Source organism: Branchiostoma belcheri, unplaced genomic scaffold, assembly GCF_001625305.1.
Source record: "Branchiostoma belcheri isolate BF01 breed outbred unplaced genomic scaffold, Haploidv18h27 scaffold84, whole genome shotgun sequence".
Taxonomy (NCBI): domain Eukaryota; kingdom Metazoa; phylum Chordata; class Leptocardii; order Amphioxiformes; family Branchiostomatidae; genus Branchiostoma; species Branchiostoma belcheri.
The window spans coordinates 499783-520687 of NW_017804509.1; the positions used below are offsets into that span (position 1 = coordinate 499783).

At 41.4% G+C, this 20905-nt stretch overlaps 3 protein-coding genes and 1 long non-coding RNA gene across 4 annotated transcripts; all 4 read left to right on the plus strand.

Annotated features, from left to right (window-relative positions):
- The first annotated feature begins 223 nt into the window (after positions 1-223).
- Positions 224-13284, plus strand: LOC109486890 (ABC transporter F family member 4-like). Its single transcript, XM_019790797.1, has 15 exons — positions 224-302; positions 1505-1678; positions 2501-2653; positions 3390-3666; positions 4119-4236; positions 4791-4845; positions 7994-8084; positions 8490-8610; positions 8948-9005; positions 9163-9266; positions 9995-10087; positions 10732-10812; positions 11568-11795; positions 12378-12476; positions 13270-13284. Exons 1-15 carry the CDS (start codon positions 224-226, stop codon positions 13282-13284), a joined length of 1746 nt encoding a protein of 581 aa, XP_019646356.1.
- Positions 13285-13289: 5 nt separating this feature from the next.
- On the plus strand, positions 13290-15756 carry LOC109486971. The gene is made up of 4 exons (XR_002141225.1): positions 13290-13370; positions 14263-14361; positions 15193-15328; positions 15708-15756. It is a non-coding gene; the product is annotated as an uncharacterized LOC109486971 (long non-coding RNA).
- Positions 15757-16100: 344 nt separating this feature from the next.
- LOC109486891 lies at positions 16101-17894 on the plus strand. Its single transcript, XM_019790798.1, has 4 exons — positions 16101-16104; positions 16483-16773; positions 17633-17730; positions 17886-17894. The coding sequence occupies exons 1-4, from the start codon at positions 16101-16103 to the stop codon at positions 17892-17894; spliced, it is 402 nt and encodes a 133-aa protein (XP_019646357.1).
- Positions 17895-18609: 715 nt separating this feature from the next.
- LOC109486892 (coiled-coil domain-containing protein 82-like) lies at positions 18610-19906 on the plus strand. The gene is made up of 3 exons (XM_019790799.1): positions 18610-18720; positions 19087-19173; positions 19623-19906. The coding sequence occupies exons 1-3, from the start codon at positions 18610-18612 to the stop codon at positions 19677-19679; spliced, it is 255 nt and encodes an 84-aa protein (XP_019646358.1). The 3' UTR covers positions 19680-19906.
- Positions 19907-20905: the final 999 nt, after the last annotated feature.

The window sequence follows — 20905 nt, forward strand, 5'->3', positions numbered from 1 at the left end:
ATCCATGTGTCAAAATTCTTCTCTACAACATTATTTGTGTATAATTTGACTTTTCACCCCACAGCTGGGTATATCAACTTGTTACACCTAACCCTTGAACATCTAACTCTAAACATTCTGTAAAGCCATCTAATGATAATGCCCCTACTGTACTTGGTGACAGCCAGTTGCAATGTTTCGTCCTCCTACAGACGTATCCAAAGCCCTTCCTAGCCTGTCAGACATGGCAGAATTCAGTGACCAGGATGACTTACCAGAACTGTCTGCCTGCTACCAGCAGCACATTCAGCAGATTGTGGATGGTATGTCCGACCTGTTCCTACAATACAGGGCTCGAAATTCATTTTTGGGAATAGGTGCACTCAGGTGCACCCAACCAAAAACATAGGGTCGGTGCACAACAAATTCTTTCAGTGCACCATATAAAACAAAACCTAATTACAGATCTTACTGGGAGCTAATTTCAAAAGCTAAACAAGTACTACAACAAAGATTATATTATTTTTCTGACACTTAGATGCCAAGAATATCCTGTATACTATTATAGATTTGATATGTACAAAAATACCAGGGTATTAAAATATTTGGGTGCACTGGTGCACCCACAGAAAAGAATTGGGTGCACAACTCCAAATTTGGGTGCACCAAGGTGCACATGCACTCAGTATTTCGAGCCCTGCAATATAATGTACAACATGGATGTAAACAGATAACAATGCTCATTAAATTTTGGCAAATTGTTGTGCGATGTGTAAATCTCCAAGTCCAACCAAGCAGATGTAAGGTAAGGATCCAGCTCACCATCAGTTTGCAACTTTGGTAGTCTTTTTTTTTAATTACATGTATTTGTCTTTCTAAACAGTTCACATCCTTCTTTTAAATTTCTAGTCATTTTCATATCATATTTTCTTTACTTTCAAAAAAGTCTCTCAATACATGTGCTAGAAAAGAAGGATATTGACCATATAATCACAGAGTACAACAATAACTGTGGAGTTGTAATTGAAACATCAGCGAATGATCTCTTAGAGATTGTGCTCTTCTAAGAAGTCCCAATGTAGTTTTTTCACTAATTGCACTTAGTGGTGCATACCTAAACCCACATTTAGGTAATCAGGTCCGGATTCAAGTCCGGAGGTTTAGGTTCAGTTCCGGACTTGTAAGTCCGGACCTAAACCCATGGCATATACAAAATTGCATGTTGGCAACCTTGCAAAGTTGTCTGGGTGAAACTATGGCCACATAACTTGGAGGCCGGTAGTTGACGATGCCCGATGGCAATGTTTTCTTCATTTTGCAGCAAAGATTTTGCAATCTACAGAAGGTTTTAGGTGGTTTGGAAAGAAAAGGGGTATGTCAAATGGTCTTTTATGGTAATAAGTCTGGACTCGGTTCTTGACTTTAAAGTTTTTTTGGACTTGAACCTAAACATTTTACAAGTCCGGATCCATGTCCAGTGAAACGGTATGCAGCACTAATTGCACTGTTTGTATTTTTTTTCCAGTGCTAGATGAGAGTGAGGTATCAGACAGTGAGGCGCAGAGTGATCGGGAGAAAGATGAGTCCTCAGATAGTACAGAAAACTCTGAAGACTGGGAGGAGTCCAGTGCCACAGTGTCGAGAGTCTCCCGACTGATGTGTAGCCAGCCTGTGAATGTGATGCAGCAGTGTGACCAAGGTTTGCATAATTCCCAGTGGCAGTGTTCTAGCTAGCTTACAGTAGTTTGATCCACCATATGCTGTGATTTAGTCACACTATTCTGTGATTTCAAGCTCTATGCTGTCTTCCTACCAGCACAGGACATTAGAAGGAGTAACAGAGAGAAAACATTACTGAAGAAAATTTGGTGGCTCCTTTAAAGAGCTCCCTTCTTTCATGACGGTAGAAGTGCGTGTACATGTACATGTATATGAATCTTTCATCCTCCAACATGTTCAACAGACAGTATTCACATTTATGATAAAGGGGTTTTCTTTTACACAACCAATTTTGTCACATACCTTGCTTCGGTACCCATCAAACACCCTCCTCTGAGCTTCTGACCAAAATGTGAGCAAAGTACATCGGTAAGAGACAATACTGGTTGTATAAAAGAAAGCCCTTACTCTACCAACACAATTAAACTATTTTTGGTATTTTAACATATAAGTATTCACATATATGTTTTAAGTTAAAACTTTTGGTCCAACACAAAAAATTCTCTCACCTAGAGCTTTCGACCAGTCACTCTGGTCTTCCTCAGTAGACTGACCCAGTGAGGCTTGTCAGGTGGCTACCAGATACCTTTGACCCAGTGTTGACGTCACACTTCAAAGAAGCCACGTGACAAGCTTCACTGGGTCAGTCTACTTTGGAAGACAGTGATCATGACTGGTCGAAAGCTCTAGGTGAGAGAATTATTTGTGTTGGACCAAAAGTTTTAACTTTAAACATGTAACTACCAACCCAGATGAACTTTCATGACAGTATTCACATATAGTTACTGTACTTATAAACCAGTGGCTGCAGGTACTACAGAAGACATGGAGGTGGCCCCACTGTTAGATTTTAGCGACTCGGAGTCAGAATCACTAGTGTTCTACCAGGACACCTCCCCTCAGTCCCCTCACTCCCCACTGCTGGGGTATGCAAGTGAGGAGAACGAACACCAAGGTAAGGCTTCTGTTTCTTACACAAGGTAATTGTTACTCAAGCAACTGGATAGATTATATGAACTGTCAGATGCTTCAGGTAGCATCTGTTGCTTCTGGGACAACTTTGTCAGTGATGAAAAGTAGTGGACGAGTGAAAATACCCCAAAATGAAACACTCACTCACTCACTCATGTCCGCATGCTCCTAGGAGCATAGCGCCCCGGCAAACTGTCCTCCAAGCACTTCTGTTCTGCGCCGCTGCCCAGGCTGTAGTTAGGTTGAGGCCTGCTGCTCTCAGGTCTGATGACAGGACATCCAGCCACTTCTGTCTGGGCCTGCCCCTGGGTCGGGTCCAGTTTGTAGGTGTGGGTTCCAGCAGTAGTCTAGCTGGTTCTGAGGGCGGAGATGATCTGGCGAGGTGGCCGAAGAGTCGGAGGCGGGCAGCCCGAATCTTCTGGGAGACTGGAGGCTGGTTTGTTGACCGGCGTAGGGCAAAGTTGGTCACACGGTCATACCACCTGATGAAACAACTGAAACATTTTATTTGTGTCCACAGAAGTTATTTCCATGTGTCCACAGAAGTTATTTCCATGTGCTATATAGACATGTCTCACCACAGGTTAAGGAGACAAAAGGTTGAGTCCCTTTGCATGTCATGACTGTCAAGATTGTCAACACCTGGAGTCAGTGTCTTTATTGAGTAATAGTGAGTATAGACAATTACTGTCTTCATCTAAGCCAAACTTTGTCCCTAGACCTTGAAGAACAGGCCAGCAGTGACAATGATGAAGAGGTCCGGGAGGAGGAATTGGCCAAAAATGACGAATCATCTCAGGAGGAAGAAGATAGTTCAGCTGAAGAAGAGGAAAAAGAAGAAGAAGAAGAAGAGGAAGATGAAAAGGGTGAAGCTGACAGTACATCTAGTACCACAGCTCATTCTGAAGTTGACCCCAAGCACAACTTGAGGGCATCTAACACAGAGAGGAAGGATGGGCCACAGGATGATCGCAAGAGGAGGAGAGAGCCAACAAGGTACAGATGTCTGACGAGTTAAATTGTTGTTTATTTCATTTCATTTTACATTACACCGAACCTTCTAACTCTAAACATTGTTCAAAGCTATCTAATGACAATGCCCCTACTGTACTTGGTGACAGCGAGTTTCACTCTGTGATAGTTGTAGGAAAGAATGAGTTTTTGAACACCTCAATCCTTGGTTGATAACTCTGGTAATCTCCAAGCAGATCTTTCGGTTGGGTGGAAAAAGACAGTATCCATTGGCCATCCTGTATCCATTGGCCGTCCTGTATCCATTAGCCAACCGAAGTGGCTAATGGACACTCTCTGGCCAATGGATACTGTCTTGCCACCGAAAGATCTGCTTGGAGATTAAACTCTGGTACTTGAAGGCTGGGCTGTTTCTTGTTGTCTTCTGGGCTGGTATTAGGTACTAGTCAAACATGTTGTTTGTTTCCTTGTTTTAGGTTTTCTAGCTACCAGTTGGAACAGTTGGAGAGGGTGTACAAGCTCGACCCTTACCCTGACAGCTCAAAAAAAGCTGCAGTGGCCGTCAAACTCAACATCAACTTAGGCAGCGTCAGGGTTAGTTCATAAGTTGGTTAAAGTTTATTCATAAGTAAGTTTAAGTTAGTTGATAAGTTATACTTACTGATGAGTTATTTAACCAGTCAGTGCCAAGGCAATTACCCATTGTCTACTAATATAAGAGAAATTTGACATTTAGAACAGTGCCAAATGATAGGAAAATCAGGGCTTATTGTGGAAGTTCTCACTCCAACTCATTTGGCTGTTCCAAACATTGATAAACTGTAACAACAATGATAACTTTAGATGATATATGAGGCATGATGAACTTAGCGTCAAACATTCCTCACATAACTATAACAGAAAACTGATACAACACAGTTTGTAGGGATGTATGCTGCTTTTTTTGACAGAATTATTTACAAAAATGTTTGATTCTACTGTAAATTCAGCAAGAAGTTGAAATGTCTAGTTGTATTGAAGTTTGTAGCTTCTTAACAAATTGGAAGGATCCATTTGTGAAGGAGGAAATTCCCTTCTTAGGAAGAGTGAGGGAATTTGTACACTTCAGTTCTAACACAAGTTGTTTTTACACACATTTATTTTTATAGAACTGGTTCAGTAACAGGAGAACCAGGCGACAGTCGGCAAAGCCCAGACTGAAGAGTGAGTTATATTAGACTTTTTTTTTTACCTCTATGAAAAATGGATGTATTGTCTTTGGTGTGTGTCTGTTTTTGGCGACGTCTCAGGGAGGAGCCTAATGGTACAGTAGTGTGTGCAATTTGCAAGAATTCTAGGAATTGTACAGCCCTACAGGCATTTTGTCCACAGGCATGCGGAATATCCATAGGAATTTCTCTGACCCACATCTATGCCCACATTCCTGGAACCCTAAAGACCTCTCTGCCCCAGATGGCCCTACTTTCTGTGACCCTGTGGCTCGTTCACTATGCACTCAGGGGAGGAGTGTACTGTATCTGTCTAGACTTAACCAAAGTCCAAGTACCAAGTCTTCCTCAAAATCATGAAATGATGGCAATGCCATGCAAACAATAACCCTAACAGCAACCACCGTCGCCATGGCAATGTATGTATTCATTGCCAGTCTTGTTATGTCTGTGTGTACTCTCCAACAAGAGGTGTTTGAGTTTGGGTTATTATGTCCGTATGTCTGCATGTATGTTTTCATTCTGTATGAATTGGTGTAGTCTTCTCTTTCTTCAATTGACCATATTTTTACTATGTTACCTTCCCCCGATATCTTATGACCAATCTCCTGTTCATAGAGTTTTTGTTTGCTATGTCTGTATTAGCAAAAAATAGTTAGGAAATTTGTAAATGTATTTTTTTCACTCAAAGGGAAGGAGAGGAGCTCTGAAGATGGGAGAGGAGGGAAGAAGAGGGAAAGGTACACCTGAGTCTGTTTGTTCTTGTTTGCTTTTATTTGTGTCCACAGAGAGAAGCAAGAACAAAAAGTTTTTTCCATATGCTATATAGACATGTCTCACCCCAGGTTAAGGGGACAAAGGGTTGAATGCATGACACAGGAAGTAGGGAAACTTAATCAAACCTTTTTCATAATCATTGAACTACAATTGAACAAGAGAATCTGTAAGTAATTCACAGATGTATGAGATACTAGTACATGTATTTGAACTCTTGTTGAATGAAGGTTTTCACCCGTCCAAATGGGAGAACTGGAGAAGAGTTTTCAGCAATTCGGACCCTATGTAGACCCCTCTGTACAGGCACAGCTGGCCAAAAGACTCAATGTCAAGCCAGCGAGGGTTCGGGTGAGTTAATAAATTATTATAAGTCACTCCAATTTCAGACATCGAAAATATTGCACAGCTCCAATTTTACCTGCACTAAGGCCACACCAATTTAATTTGTTGGTTCTCGGATTTATTCAGAAAAAATATGAAGCGACAGGGCGAAAAAAAATAAAAATAAAAACAGGTCTAGGCATCCTATTATAGGCTTAAATGCTACAAAATGAGCCATGAAGTCAACATAAAAGGCCGGGTTAAAATTAAAACACTGAATTTTGAACTTTTAATCAAACCACTGCAATGATAGATGGGAAAACTGTGACAACTAGGAAGAAAAGGACTTTCCTCAACTGTTGGGGGCAAAACATGAGCATTTTTCAGTTGATTCAGGACCAAAATCAATTTTTTTTTTTTTGCAAATCAGAAAAAAACGAAGAGGCGAATCCGAGAACCAACAAATTAAATTGGTGTGGCCTAACCTGCGTATACCCAGTACATGGACCAGTGCAGGTTAGGTGCAGGTAGACATCAGAAATACCTGCACAGCTCCAATTTTACCTGCACTAACCTGCGTATACCCAGTACATGGACCAGTGCAGGTTAGGCGCAGGTAGACACCAGAAATATCTGCACAGCCCCAATTTTACCTGCACTAACCTGCGTATACCCAGTACATGGACCAGTGCAGGTTAGGAGAAGGTAGACATCAGAAATATTGCACATTTCCAATTTTACCTGCACTAAGGTGCATGTACCCAGTACATGGACCAGTACAGGTTAGTTGCAGGTAGACATCAGAAATACCTGCACAGCTCCAATTTTACCTGCACTAACCTGCATATACCCAGTACATGGACCAGTGCAGGTTAGGTGCAGGTAGACATCAGAAATAACTGCACAGCCCCAATTTTACCTGCACTAACCTGCGTATACCCAGTACATGGACCAGTGCAGGTTAGGAGAAGGCAGACATCAGAAATATTGCACATTTCCTATTTTACCTGCACTAACCTGCATATCCCAGTGGGATTTGGAGTCCATGGGAAAGTTTTAATAATCTGTTTTTCTTCTTAAACATTTGGCAGGTGTGGTTTCAGAATAGAAGAAACAAATGGAAGAGAGAGGGAAAACCCAGGATGAACAAAAACAGTGAGTTCTACTTTCTTGTCTTTGTTTCTCAAGCTATTTCCTCAAATGCTGACATATTCTCTCACAGTCTCTATACACCTGTGTGTAGAGACCACTCAAGGGACTTAAGCAATTTGGTTTTTTTTTTTAACTTCAACAGGTTGTTTAGCAAGTGACTGTGTAACAGAGTTCTTTATTCACAGCCTGGCCGACATTTTGGTGACAGTTTGCTACTTTACTCATGAAGGCAACACTGTATGAAATTCTGTATTCTTACAATTTTCATCAGAGCAGCAGCTTCTATTCAAAGTGATGTGAAGAAATGCTGGCCAAATTTGTAAATTATAAATTTGTAAAATGACCTAATTACAAATGGACCAGAATGTGGACTATGACTGTGTATGGATGATGGCTTTGTGTGTGTCTATTTGTCCTCAAAATTTGTAGAATTCTACATAATTATGATTTTTTTGTCCTGTAAGTACTTTCTGTACGTTTTGCCATATTGTTTTGTTTCTTTTATTTTTCTTTAAATGTTATGAAATAAAAACTAAGCTTTAACTTCCAACACTAGATACAGAATTGGGACTTACCCCAAATTTTCGGTTGACTCCATCAACCTTGTTCACGGAATGGACCCGTCTACTTTTGGAACGTGACGTCAGAGACACGTGACCGTAGTAGCGGGTCATACGTGCCAGATAACTAGTGTTGGAAGTTAAAGTTCAGTCTTTATTTCATAATGATTTGTACCAACACAGATGAACTTTCATGATTTCTTTAAATGTGTTTTATACCCAGGGCCAGGCTGCAAAGCAGTGTTAATCACTGAGTGGGCCACTCTGGCTAAAGAACACAAAGATAAATAAATATGATGAATATTTACAATGCTATCGTAACACATTTTGTAGGTACCAGAGGAAGGAGAATGGTTCCCAAACCTGAAGCTGTGGACAGTCCGAGGAACTCTAGTACAGATAGGATGAAGAGGACTAAGGGGTGGTAAGGAATGAATAAATGAACAAATGCAAAATGAATGTATGACTGAAAGAACAAATGAGTGAATGAGTGGGTGGCTGGGTGGGAAACTGAGTGAGTGAGTGTGTATGAGTGAGTGAGTGAGTGAGTGAGTGAGTGAGTGAGTGAGTGAGTGAGTGAGTGAGTGAGTGAGTGAGTGAGAGTGAATGAGCGTGTGAGTGAATGAGTGAGTTGGTTGGTTGGTGAGTGAGCGAGCAAATGAGTGAGTGTGACTGAGTGAGTGACTGAGTGAGTGACTGAGTGAGTGAGTGAGTGAACCTTACATATCTTTCATTGGAACTTTGCATTTGAACTTCAATTAAACAATATGATAACCCTATCTGTATCATGGATGTATGTTGAGATGTTTGAAAATCTTGTTGAGTGAAGGTTTTCCCCCGACCAAGTTGAGGAGCTGGAGAAGAGTTTTCAGCAGTTTGGACCCTATCCAGAAGCCTCTGTACAGGCACAGCTGGCCAAGAAACTCAACACCAAGCCAGCAAAGGTTTATGTGAGTTAACAACTTTAAGTCATTATTAACGAACTAAGTCAATACGTTACTACTAACTAATCATACAGTGTTCATGAATGGAATCCAGGGAAGAAAATATTGCTGAATTCAAACGTCAACATGAAAACATGAGTTCGAGCAAAAGCTTTGCTAACCTTTTTTTTTTCTATAAAAGTATAATCAGCCGAATAATCGGCTGAATTCAACTTGTGCAAGGTGTGTTTTGTGAAATGCTATACCCATGCATTCCCTTGAGTATACATACTAGTACTTCAGTAAGGAAGTACTTGAAATGTGCCAATTTGTCATAACCCACCATTTCTGTGTAATTTGATAGAACTGGATGAATAGAAGGAGATTCAAGTGGAGGAAGTGTGGGGAACCAAGACTGAATGGTAAGCGGGACTTAAACTTGGTTTTTGTATTCTCAGTGATGTTGAATGTTGGCCAACAGCATTCTTACCTAACTCGACCTGTTCTTGCCCCATATCTTGCTTTGTAAAGTAAAAAGAAGTACATTTTAACCTATGCCATTTGACCTTTGCCCTGCAGTAGGTACCAGTAGGAAGCGTTCCTGTCCCAACCCTCCTGACACACCGAGCAAGACGACGAAAAGTTCTCAGGATGACAGCACTCGTCTCACCAGGAAGCGCAAGGTCTCCATCTCATTTTTCCCTTACTCTAATGGACCTATGACATTATTACGTCACAGTTTGTTTACCTGTTCTAAAGAACATTCTAGAACGGTCAGTTAAAGAATAAAGATCATTTCAAAGTTTTCAAAGTCAGGTATGTTTGATTTTTGCTGCGTCTAGTTTTGTTGACACAGCATTACATGCCGTAATGGGTGATTTTGTTGTGACAGTAGATGAAAGTAGTAATGTATAAAGGCCTTATACTAAGGCAAGCACACACCGCGCTACGCACCCCTGTAAACATCGATTGACCGGCATTCATTGCTGTAAAAAAACAATGACGTAATAATGTTATAGGTCCATTCAGATTTTTCTGGTCATAGTCAAGTTAGTGTCGTGCCAGTACATTGAATCTCTGATATTATCTTTCCATCTTTCCCTCTCTCTTCCTGTTTTTAGCATGATAGTTTTGGTTAGTCCCAGTGACCATACTACTGCAGTTTCTGTTCCTTTACTGTGTGGTTAGGAGGTCTTTGCAAGGACTACTGCCTTCAAGCCCTTCAGGCAAGAATTTACAATAAACTAATGTTATGTTTTCTATATAGTAGAGGGGATTCATTCCTCAAGCTACCGACATCTTGCACACGCAGTCGTCCCTCAGTAAGACATCTGGAGCCGAATAGTTCCCGTTTAGAACTTTTATTCAGCCTGTCACACACAATGTTATGTTTTCATCTGTGTTTTTGCAGAAAGAAGAAGAAGAAGCTGTAAAGGCCGGCCGGGGGAGGAAACTAACCAGGGAGCTGCGCAGCCTCCTGCCTAGTGTGGGCTCACCAAAACAGGTGAAGCAGCATCTCAGTATCATGTTGAAACTTCAGAAAATGCTGTAAGGGTGTGAGCAGGACTCGAATTACCACTTGCTTTCACCACCAAGTTTTTCAGAGTCAAAGAAAATATGAAAGAAGGAAAATATAGAATGTATAGAACAAAATCTTGAGAGAGATGCCTACACGTGCATACCATGCATCGGCAGATTTTTCACAAAGTGAAAGGGGGGGCAAAACAGGTGCATACCGACCTTTACAAGTTGCCCCCCCCCCTCCCCATACAAAAACACATATACAACGTCAATGAGTTTGGTTGATAGATGTTTTTTTGGTAACACCTAATGTGAATCAAGGACCTTTATGAAGTCAGAAAATATTTCATCAGGTTGGTAGGACATAGGATACATGGATTTTCTTGTACACAACCTGTACTATCTCGTACTAGAACATTGTGTTCTTGCCACAAAAGTGGCACCTACAAATTGGCTACAGGTTAAAGCGGCAAGAAGCAGAACTTCAATCAGAAGCTCTGAGGAAGGTGTCTAACAGACATCCAAATGTAAGCAGGCGAGATAGTACAGATTGTGTAAGAAGAAAATCTCCAAAACCTTGTCAATGCTTATTTATTATAATTGTTTGTTTACTTGTTTGTTGTGCAGGAGAAGGAACCGCAGACTGTGGAGAACCTTCTGCAGGACATGTTGACGAAAACCAAACCGCGACAACTGAAACCTGCCCAGGCCTGTAAGGACTCTAATCCTGAAGCTGCCTCCTCTTTAAACAAAGGAAAACTGGGGAAGGGTCGTAGTCATAACAGGCAGAAAAGACAGGTTCTTCCTTTTTTCTACTTTTGTTTCTTTCCTTTTAACTTTTGCTACTGCTTAGACAATCGTGTATAATGTAAGTTATAGTTCTTAAAGCTACACTAATGTCTAGGTGCTCTCACAGTCAAAAATTAAGTACTGTATATAAATGTCATAGCTTGGTATTCAAACCTATTTTAGCTGCAGAGTCTCTTTTGTCTTCTCAAAAGAGACTCAGCAGCTATAATATATTTTGTTACCAGGCTACGAAGTTTTTTCAAGACCCACATACTTGTCTTTCCTTTAATGCCCACGATCATTATCTTGATCATTCTGGCATGCCGATTCTTGGCTAGACTCCGGATTGTAGAATCTGTACCATCGCACACCGGGCATGCCCCTACTCTTTTTCAAAAGGTGTGGTGGGTTCTTTAACGTGCGTGGGGTGTGGCTCTCCCCAAACACGGGACCTCCATTTAACGTCCTATCCGAGGGACGTCCCTAACCGAAGCTAGGTACTCATTTACACCTGAGTGAAGTGAGGAAAGATTGGTGACATGGGTGGAGATCGAACCTGGAACCTCTAGGACCTCAGCCGAACGCGCTACCGCTGCGCCACACGACCCCACAAATGCCCCATTTCAAGACCCACATACAAATGCCCCATTTAAAAGAGTACTGACTTTTTCCAGGACTCGAGTCCGGAAGTCGAGGAGACCGAGAGGACCGGGAAACGTGGAAAGCAGAAACGTCAAAGAAGGAAGATTGACAATAGCTGTTTCCAGGAACCCCCTGACACACCCTCGGACACACTCCCTGATCTGGGGCACCAGAAACCCCCTAACACACCCTCGGACACTCGCAAACCTGGAAGGGCACGAAAAGTCTCAGAGAAATCCCGCAGCGCCGCCCAAACACAGGTAATGCAAAGGAGCTTGAATTACTTTTTTCAAAGTCAAGATTCAATTTTCTATGTAGGTTTCTTCTTTACAAGGAAGTTACAATGCTTGTTTATTTATTTATTCATTGCTAGTTTGATTAAGCCTTTGTTTATTCATGAAAAACTTTCAGTTTGGCCTGCTAGCTTCTTTTCGTTGAAGTTATGAGAGAAGAGATCATATATTTGCTCAACTCTGTTAGTTCATCCCAATGTCTGCTGTGTTCAAAAGTGCCTTAACTTTTCTGTGCTGGTTCTTAACTTACACATGTATCATGCAGGTTCATCTGTGGTGTTAGTTACGTGTTTAGAGTTAAGACTTATGAAACAGCTCTTAGCTAGAGCTTTCAACAAGTCACTCTGGTCTTCCTTCATTCAACTGCAATTTGGACCGACATCATCTACCAGATACCTTTGACCCAGTGTTGACGTCACACTTCAAAGAAGCCACGTGACTCACTGGGTCAGTGTAATGAGGAAGGCCAGAGTGACTGGTAGAAAGCTCTAGGTGAGAGAACTTCTTTGTGCTGGATCAAAACTCAAAACTTGTTTTTATCTTGTGTAGGAACAAGCAGCCACCAGTGGCACACATGATGTTTTCCCACGACCAGAGGGCGTCAACAGCGATGATGAGGACCTGATGTCCAAGAGAAGCTGCTGTAACGTAAGGCCACACCAAGTAAATTTTATGGATGACGTCCTTTGGAGACCCTATATCTAATGCGAGAGGGCGAAAAAAAAAACAAGAAGGGCCCTAAAAACAAGATGCCTAGATTAGAAATATACTAAGAGACGACAAATGTTAGGACACAAATTGAATGAGGTGACACAGATTAACACGCAAGAAGTCTTTTATTCATCATCATAACAGCAATAAATCAGGTGGAACAGCAGTTGTTGTCCTGTCCTGTTTCATCACATTTTTGCAGGCCTGCTCTTTACCTATTTCGCGTTACGGGTTTCACGTCAATCTAACGATGTGCGGCACTATCATGACTCTTTGGTCATAGTTACAGGAAGCGGAATTTCTTGTTTTTTTTCTAGGAACAGGCCAAAATCAATGCGCGCGCGGACGTCATCCATAAAATTTACTTGGTGTGGCCTAAGGAACAATAATACGACTACAAACTAACACCTGCAAGATACTGAAAAAAAATCATCATTGTTTGGAAAATGTGAACAGTTTTTTGTCAAATTGAATATTTTTTGCTATACAAAGTAATAATACAGGTTTTAGAAACAGACACTGAAATGTAAATGCCATCAGCGGGGTTCGAAAAATACAAGCCTACAGGTTTAAAAAAGAATATAGTCACACTAGGGCCCAGGGGCTTAACTAGTAAGAACATTGGAAATGATAAAATAATAGTGAACAGTAAAATAGGCATAAAGTAGTATTACTGAATGCTACTTCTAATGCTATTGCTGGATTTGATTTCTTAACAATTTGCTTATAGTTGAAGGCTACATAAATCAGCAGAATCATTTTTTGTAACTGTGTTGACAGCTTTTTTTTCAGGATGAGATATTTTTGATAAAAAAAGAAGACATCAATAAGGTAAGCACTGGATAGAGTCAGTAACCAGTTGACTAATAATAGTATGCATGTATGCATGTTATATGTTGATAAAATAAAGGGTCTGTGTTATACTTCAGTTGGTAAAATATGTAGTGCTATGATCCAACACAAAAGTAGAACTCGCCATACAAGTTTTCAGCCGAAGCAATTAGGTCTGGTATCGTGGAGAAAAATATTCTAGATGAAAATGTTAGTCAGTTTGTTTGTTTGTATGAGCCTTTGTTTATTTACGAAATACTTTTAGGTATTTAAAAAAATCGGCCACATTTCATTGGAGTCATAAGGAAAGATCAGACAAAAAAGTCCTTTCTTGTGCTGGTTATAATGTTGAATTCTTTCCATAGACTTTCCACGTCCCTGTTTTGAATGAAGAACACTTCTGGCCACTTGAATATCAAACTTCTTTCACAACCACGGTGTTGTTTACAAGAGCCGACGTTTCAATGGCCGTTTGTCATCTTCATCAGGGCAATTCTGACTGGTTTACTGTAGCTGTGCAGTGTAGATAAGTGTTTGTGAATAAAGACTTTGAAATTCAATCATTCACCAACCTGATGAAACTATATACGGACTTGTTTAGAGTTAAAACTTTTGATCCAACACAAAAAATTCTCTCACCTAGAGCTTTCGACCAGTCACTCTGGTTTTCCTCAGATACCTTTGACCCAGTGTTGACGTCACACTTCAAAGAAGCCACGTGACAACCTTCACTGGGTCAGTCTACTGAGGAAGACCAGAGTGACTGGTCGAAAGCTCTAGGTGAAAGAATTTTTTGTGTTGGACCAAAGGTTTTAACTCTGAACATGTAACTACCAACACAGATGAACTTTTATCATAGTATTTACGGACTTCTTGCCATGATTATTTTCAGCCCAGCCCACCCATCTATAAGTACGTAGAGTCTACTCCGGAGCGATACGATCCCTACAAGTGGGAGGAGGAGAAGTGGTACTACATCCGGTCAAACACAGTAAGTGCCTCTGTAGTTAGGCCACACTGACTTAATTTTATAGATGAGATCCTCTGAAGACCCCCAAACTAGTGTGCACGGGCGAAGAAAAAAATTCAGGCCAAAAATAAAAATGCTACTAAACCACAGGAATGTAAAGCTGGTATTGTGAATTTGCGGCAGTACATAGCGACGTGTATGACAAGCCGGCACATGCGGGCTTTATGCGGAATTCATGAATCGGTACTGTACTTATGTGCTGAGGTCTTGAGTCGTGGAGCTTCGGTAGCGTGGATGCCATCCTCGAGAGTTACCACCGGCTCCATATTGTCGCTAACTCCCCAGGCCAAGAGCCAGGCAAAAGCCTCGGAGGACGTGATTTTTTTTTTTGAGAACAGGCGAAAATCAATGCACGTGCAGATGTCATCCATATAATTAAGTCGGTGGGGCCTTACCTCCATGAACAGAGGTTTTGTTTTTGGTGTGTTTGTCTGTTTCTTTGCTTGTGTGTCCATACCTAACGTAAGTCTGATTTGTAATCAAATCCTTCATTGTTTCGGAAATCATCTTTGAAATTCAATGCAATTGTTTATTAGAATTTTTAATGTAGAAGTACATTTTACTGTCGCGTACTAAATGATGACAACAGTTAAACTGTTAATGTATAATCATTTTATCGACTTACTTTTATGAATATCCTCCCAATTCAGCCCTCCAATAAGGCTGCTTGGAGGCATGTATATCTTTTTGCTGATGAAAACTCTTAAATCCGTCTACTACTACTGCTACTGATATTTGTTTAGATACACGCAAATGCTAGAGGTGGAAATTCCTTTCATTTATCCCCTGCAGTACAGCTCAATGGCAAAAGGGGGCGACCCAAGGTATCTGCAAATCAAGGTCACAAGGCTGCCGAAGGAGCAGGTCGGTCACGGTCAAGAATCACGGCTGATTCAGAAGGTCAAGTGGATGCCGGGGGAGGTCACAGGTGCGTGTGTGTGTGTGTATGTGTGTGTGTGTGTGTGTGTTTGTGTGTGTGTGTGTATGCGTTTGTGTGATTGTGTGTGTGTGAGTGTGTGTGTGTGTGTGTGATTGTGTGTGTGTTTGTGTGTGTGTCCGTGTCTGTGTGTCTGAGTGTGTGTGCGTCTACGTCTGTGTGTGTTTTGTGCACGTGTCTGCGTGTGTGTAGGTGTGTGTGTGTTTCATTCATTTTACAGGGCTTGAAATACCACCAGCACATGCAGGTTAGGGCAGATAATATCGGTATTTCAGATGTCTAGATGTACCTATCCTGCACTGGTCAATGTACTGCATCCAGTCACACGTGAAACAGACAAATGATCGTCTCTTTACTAAAACCCAAACAGCGATGCCGCTGCCAAGACGGAACGGGCCTCCGAGTGCCAGCAGCAGCAGACAGCCAAACAGTTCTGCTGTTTCTACTCACAGCTCCAGGCATCGCAGCTCTTCTGAGGCCTCTGCAACAAGCCAGAACAAACCAGACAACAACAATAAAGCAACCACTGGAGGCCCTCCCAGCAGGGGTAAGAAGATAGATGTCTTCTTGACAGTGATAAGAAATTTCTATTTCTAAAGGTAACTTGTGCATGCACCTAGAATATCTTTTTTTGGGGAACTGAGTTATCTCTCTTTGTAGTCTTACCCATGTGATTGTGCACCACTAAACTCACTAACCAAATGCTTTTACACTTTTTAGTCTTTGTTAGTATTGTTTTAACACAAATGGGCTATCCTGGATAATGAGTGAGTGAGTGCTGGGAAATGGCTATAGCTGAGACATCAGAATGTGATGATGCATCACAGAAGATGTTTGCTCGCTATTTATCAACAAGGAGTCCTAATTGAAACCAATTGTATTCATGCTACACTATAACTGAAGAAGATTTTAATGTTTTTTTAGAGTCTGCACCCCATTGAAAATCAACTTGTCAGAAATGAATGGGCCACCTAGGCTAGTTGCCATCCTATCGGCATTTGTATGCCGGGGCTCCCATACTCACTCCTTAAAAAATATTTTTTAGGGAGCAAGTATGGGAGCCCTGGCATGCAAATAGGTTGGCACCCAGTCTATGGGCCACCCAGCAGTCTGAAAATTCAGTAAAGAAACAAAATATTCTACAGAAGCAGCCAGGAAAGACCATGAGGCAGCAGCAACCAATTCTGAGGTGGAGTCTTCAGCCAGTTTCGCCGAGACACCGTCGACCTCAGGTGACCCGGGAGCGGGACAGTCCAACACTGCTTCTCCTCCAACTGTCACGAGCACCTCCACCGCCTGCTTCAGGGGGTCTGGGGACCGGGAGAGTCCATGTCGGACGTGGGGGGTGAGCAGGCAGACGTTCCTCGTCTACCTGCAGACCCTGATCAGCTACGCGCTGGATCCGAGCTTCCTGGATGAAGTTGAAGAAGATGGAGGTGAGTTACTAAGTAGGACAAAATCTGTACAGCCTGACAAAGATCTGCTTTTTTAATTTGTTGGATGCTGTACATAGGCTAAAAGCCATTTCCTGGTTTCCCTGTGCATACACAAATATATAGTATCTACACCAAAAAACAGTTACTCAAGCAACTGACCGTTTCCAAAATCATATCCAGTTGCTCGAGTAACTGTTTTTTTGGTGCATCTGTTTACCTTCACTGAAGTGTATGGTATGTAGTACAGACCAGTTCAGTTTCAGTTCAGTTCATCCTTCAATCAGGTGACACGATGTACTGCCTCCACAAGTTCCTGTCGCGCATGACAGAGGACAGTTCAGCACCGCCCAGCCCTATGTCCCCCTCTATCACCTTCTTCAGAGTTAAAGAAGGGCGACCGCGTCTCCGCTTTTCTGTTGGTGGACTCATAATAAATTAGGTTCACAGCTTCTTAGTGCAGAAAAGTGCATATATTAAGAAATCAGGATTTCGAGCCCTGTGTAATGGCACAACATTTTGTCACTCCTTAGGCCATGTTGATTAGATTATATGGATGACATCCGCGCGCGCATGAATTTTCGGCCGTTTCAAAAAAAAAAAGAAGTTTTCAACCATACTGTAAATCGTACAAAACAGTTGCAAAATGAGCAAAAATATACCATTAGTTACAAAAAAATTTATAAAAACTATACCAATGTCGTAGAATGCCAAAATCAAACGAAAAAAGACGAAATTGTAAAGAAATGAACTTGAAGACTAGATTATTCGCCAAACCATATTCTGTGCCATTTGCTCAACCCTCATGACCACGTAGATTTCATAATGAACACAACGTGGAAAATTTTGTCGTTGTCCCCAGACATGTATTTCCTGATGGCCATCGAGGCTGTGGAAACAAAGGTCAGGGAGGGCAAAGATCGGGTCATGCAGAGCGTGACCTTTGACCCAGAGTTCAAGGTCAGTGGCAAGGTTATGTTGCAGTTGTCACTTAGGATGAATTTATGCAATAATTTAACATAATGATTTTCAATGTACTTATGATCCTGTATTCTTTCTCCTGGCTGTTTATCATAGCCATGTTTCCAACTGAAGATATTTTCTTTGTTTCAAAGATTCTATGACAGTATGACATGTACTGGAATGTGCTTTTAAGAAAAATGTGTTGTTAATTTCTGTAGGCAGCTGTGGAGAAGTATCCCTACATCAATACATGGTCCAACAACACTCTGGGGAACCAGACATGTCAGGTGGGTTAGTGTCCCTGAGTGTGTGTGTGTCATGGGGAGTGTGTGTGTGTGTGTGTGTTTCGTGTGTGTGTGCACGTGTGTGTGCACATGTGTGTGTGTCTGTGTGTGTGCACATGTGTGTGTGTGTGCGTGTTCCGACAACTCAATCTAAGTTACAACAACCTTTTTCCTATGTTGAAATGTAGGGGTGTGTAAAGTGTGCATCATCACACATATCTTAATTAAAATTTAGTTTTGTTCACAAAAAAGTTCATAGTTTCCCAGTAAGCCAGTGTTGTGATTTTTGCAGGCGTGTTTGAGTGACCGTACAGCAACCCAAACCCTAAACCTGCGCGGCCGTGCCTACAGCAGGTCCACACTGAGGGAGTGGCCGGGGGAAAAGGGCAGCAAGGTACTTGCTTCTCAGTTTGGCTGTTCAGCACTCATAGCCAGGGCTGCCAGCAAAGGCAGAATGCACTGAGCAGAATATACTGAGCCTGTACTCAAGTACTACAATACACAGTAAATCTTAAGCAACTATAACCAAGTTCACAGTCAAAACAGTTGTTACCTGCAGTGTAATGGAGACACATGTACTCTACATGCTGGCATGTTTATGTTCCAGGTGTCATCAGTCTGCCAGTTCTGTGCTGACCACACCCAGACGTTCCACCAGCTCCACCACTACAAATACAGGCTCTTCAGGAAGTGTGAGAACAAGGTGGGACTCACTGGATGTTTGTTTCTCAAAATTTTCCAATCTCAATATATTTGTGTTTTCAAAATCATGCAGTGTGATGTAAGGTTGTCCTGTGAAGTGTCAGAATCTGAAATAGTGGAGAACTGGAAAATTTGAACTGTTTAGGGTGTTGTTTGTTGCTTTTTTTTTGGTCTTTTTGCAGTGACCTGTCCTCTGTGAATTCATGACACCGTGAAAATGTAATTTTAAATGTAATTCTACTGTAGTACAGAATTTAACCACATACTTAGAACACATTGCAAGCTTCTATCTCTCTCCTCTTCTATCACAAACTTAAGCCCCTATGAAAATGCATGAATTTAAAGCTGTGATTCCTTCATCCCTCAGGTCACGGCCGTGCGAAGGTCCCACGAGATGAGCTCTGATGACGAGACCTGCAAGCGTGTTCTCTTGGACAGGGGCTGGGTCTCCGAGGTAAGTTCTGGTCAGAGTCAGTCTCACACCAAAGTTGTTGTTACTATGAGACGAATGTTTTTGAAAGGATGGGTCGCACACTGAAATTTTTTGTCAGAGTTAGTCTTACACAAGGGTTTGTTACTAAGAGGAAAGTTTCTGTTAGAGTGGATCTCAGATGTATGTTTTTGTCACATTTACTCATGTGAGAAGAACTCCTCACCTTTATATACTGTAAATATTTTGTATGTAGAATATAGATAGACTCATACAATGAATATGATAGATATATGGTTCAGGTGTATATGATACAAATAGATACATGTACAATGTACGTGTAATAAATACAGAGTAAATGGTTGAAAGCTTTAAGTAAGAACTGTTTCTTATGTTGGAACAAAAGTTTAAACAATGTCATGTAAATATCATGAACTTTCAGGACAAAATATGGATTGCTTTTTTTGTTTCAGCTTCATGAAGAGCTGGAAGAGTTGCTGACCAGAGCTCAGCAGGGCACCAACTCTTAAAGCACGGGGCCTGTTTTCTGGCAGCCAAGTCTGGATTCCTTCCTTGGACCTCTGCTTTGAGAAACGTTTTAAAGACTAACCCCAAAAGTTTTAAACTAAATGTAGTTTAGGTAATGGTTCTGTTCAATGTTCACTAACAGATTTTAGAGTATCATGAAAGTTCATCTGTGTTGGTAGTTACATGTTTAAAGTTAAAACTTTTGGTCCAACACAAAAAATTCTCTCACCTAGAGCTTTTGACCAGTCACTCTGGTCTTCCTCAGTAGACTGACCCAGTGAAGCTTGTCAAGTGGCTTCTTTGAAGTGTGACGTTAACACTGGGTCAAGCTCTAGGTGAGAGTTTTTTTGTGTTGGACCAAAAGTTTTAACTGTAAACAGATTTTAGAGTAGCCTTGTTCTCCTGTTTTTTTACTGTTGCAATGTTTTATGTGACCACAGAAGTGGCAATATGTTAGAATCTTTATTTTTTTTATTATATGGTCAAGTTTGGCAAAAGCGACATCTACTGATGAAGGAGATTATTGCAGTTGTGATGTTGCAGTTTTAAAAACAGTCTGTAGGGGGTGCTTTTGATCAGTGGGCTGACTGTACTGTGGTAGCTCGGTATCTTTTCTTAATCCTGATTGGTCAATACGTGATGCCAAATTAGGAATGGACAGGAGCATCAGCCTTTTTTGGGCGTTTACATTTATGATGTATTCATCGTGATCATCTGTCGGCCCGGGGGATTGGACATTTCACAGCTGGCTTCCATCTTGACTCTTGTATTGAGACACGTTTGTCTTGTGTTACATGTAGGTGTTACACTACAGTGGGAAAAAAACATGATGTCTTTGACATGTTTTTATTAAAACCACACTCGGCTGTACCCGTGTCTTCATTTTGAAACACTCATGACCAGTTCTTATATATAGGTTTGTTGGTTTACTTGTCATATGTACCATATACATACAATGGGCAATGCTTACAATGTAGTCACCTACATTGTACATGTAGGTGGAAACAATCTACAACTGCGATCTCACAACATGGACAAATAAACACACCATGAGTTGATCATCGTCAGTTGATAGTCCCTGGTCAATTTATTTGCCACTGATGTTTGTCGGTTTGTGTTTTTTTAGCCTCTACCAGGCTTCGTGGGGCAGCTGGAAAAAGTAGAAATTGGCCAAATAGAGAGATAACATGCCTGGGAGGTTGGTCCGCTAGAGAGTGCAGTTTGCTGC

Excerpts from the sequence above, each read along its gene's own strand:
- LOC109486891 (XM_019790798.1), top strand. Across the intron at positions 16,774-17,632 it reads TGAAGTTGAAGAAGATGGAG|ACATGTATTTCCTGATGGCC; the intron begins GTGAGTTACTAA and ends CGTTGTCCCCAG.
- LOC109486892 (XM_019790799.1), top strand. The coding sequence starts at position 18,610 with ATGTTTATGTTCCAGGTGTCATCAGTCTGCCAGTTCTGTGCTGACCAC. Across the intron at positions 18,721-19,086 it reads TCAGGAAGTGTGAGAACAAG|GTCACGGCCGTGCGAAGGTC; the intron begins GTGGGACTCACT and ends TTCATCCCTCAG. Across the intron at positions 19,174-19,622 it reads ACAGGGGCTGGGTCTCCGAG|CTTCATGAAGAGCTGGAAGA; the intron begins GTAAGTTCTGGT and ends TTTTTGTTTCAG.
- LOC109486890 (XM_019790797.1), top strand. The coding sequence starts at position 224 with ATGGCAGAATTCAGTGACCAGGATGACTTACCAGAACTGTCTGCCTGC. Across the intron at positions 303-1,504 it reads CATTCAGCAGATTGTGGATG|TGCTAGATGAGAGTGAGGTA; the intron begins GTATGTCCGACC and ends TTTTTTTTCCAG. Across the intron at positions 3,667-4,118 it reads AGGAGGAGAGAGCCAACAAG|GTTTTCTAGCTACCAGTTGG; the intron begins GTACAGATGTCT and ends TCCTTGTTTTAG.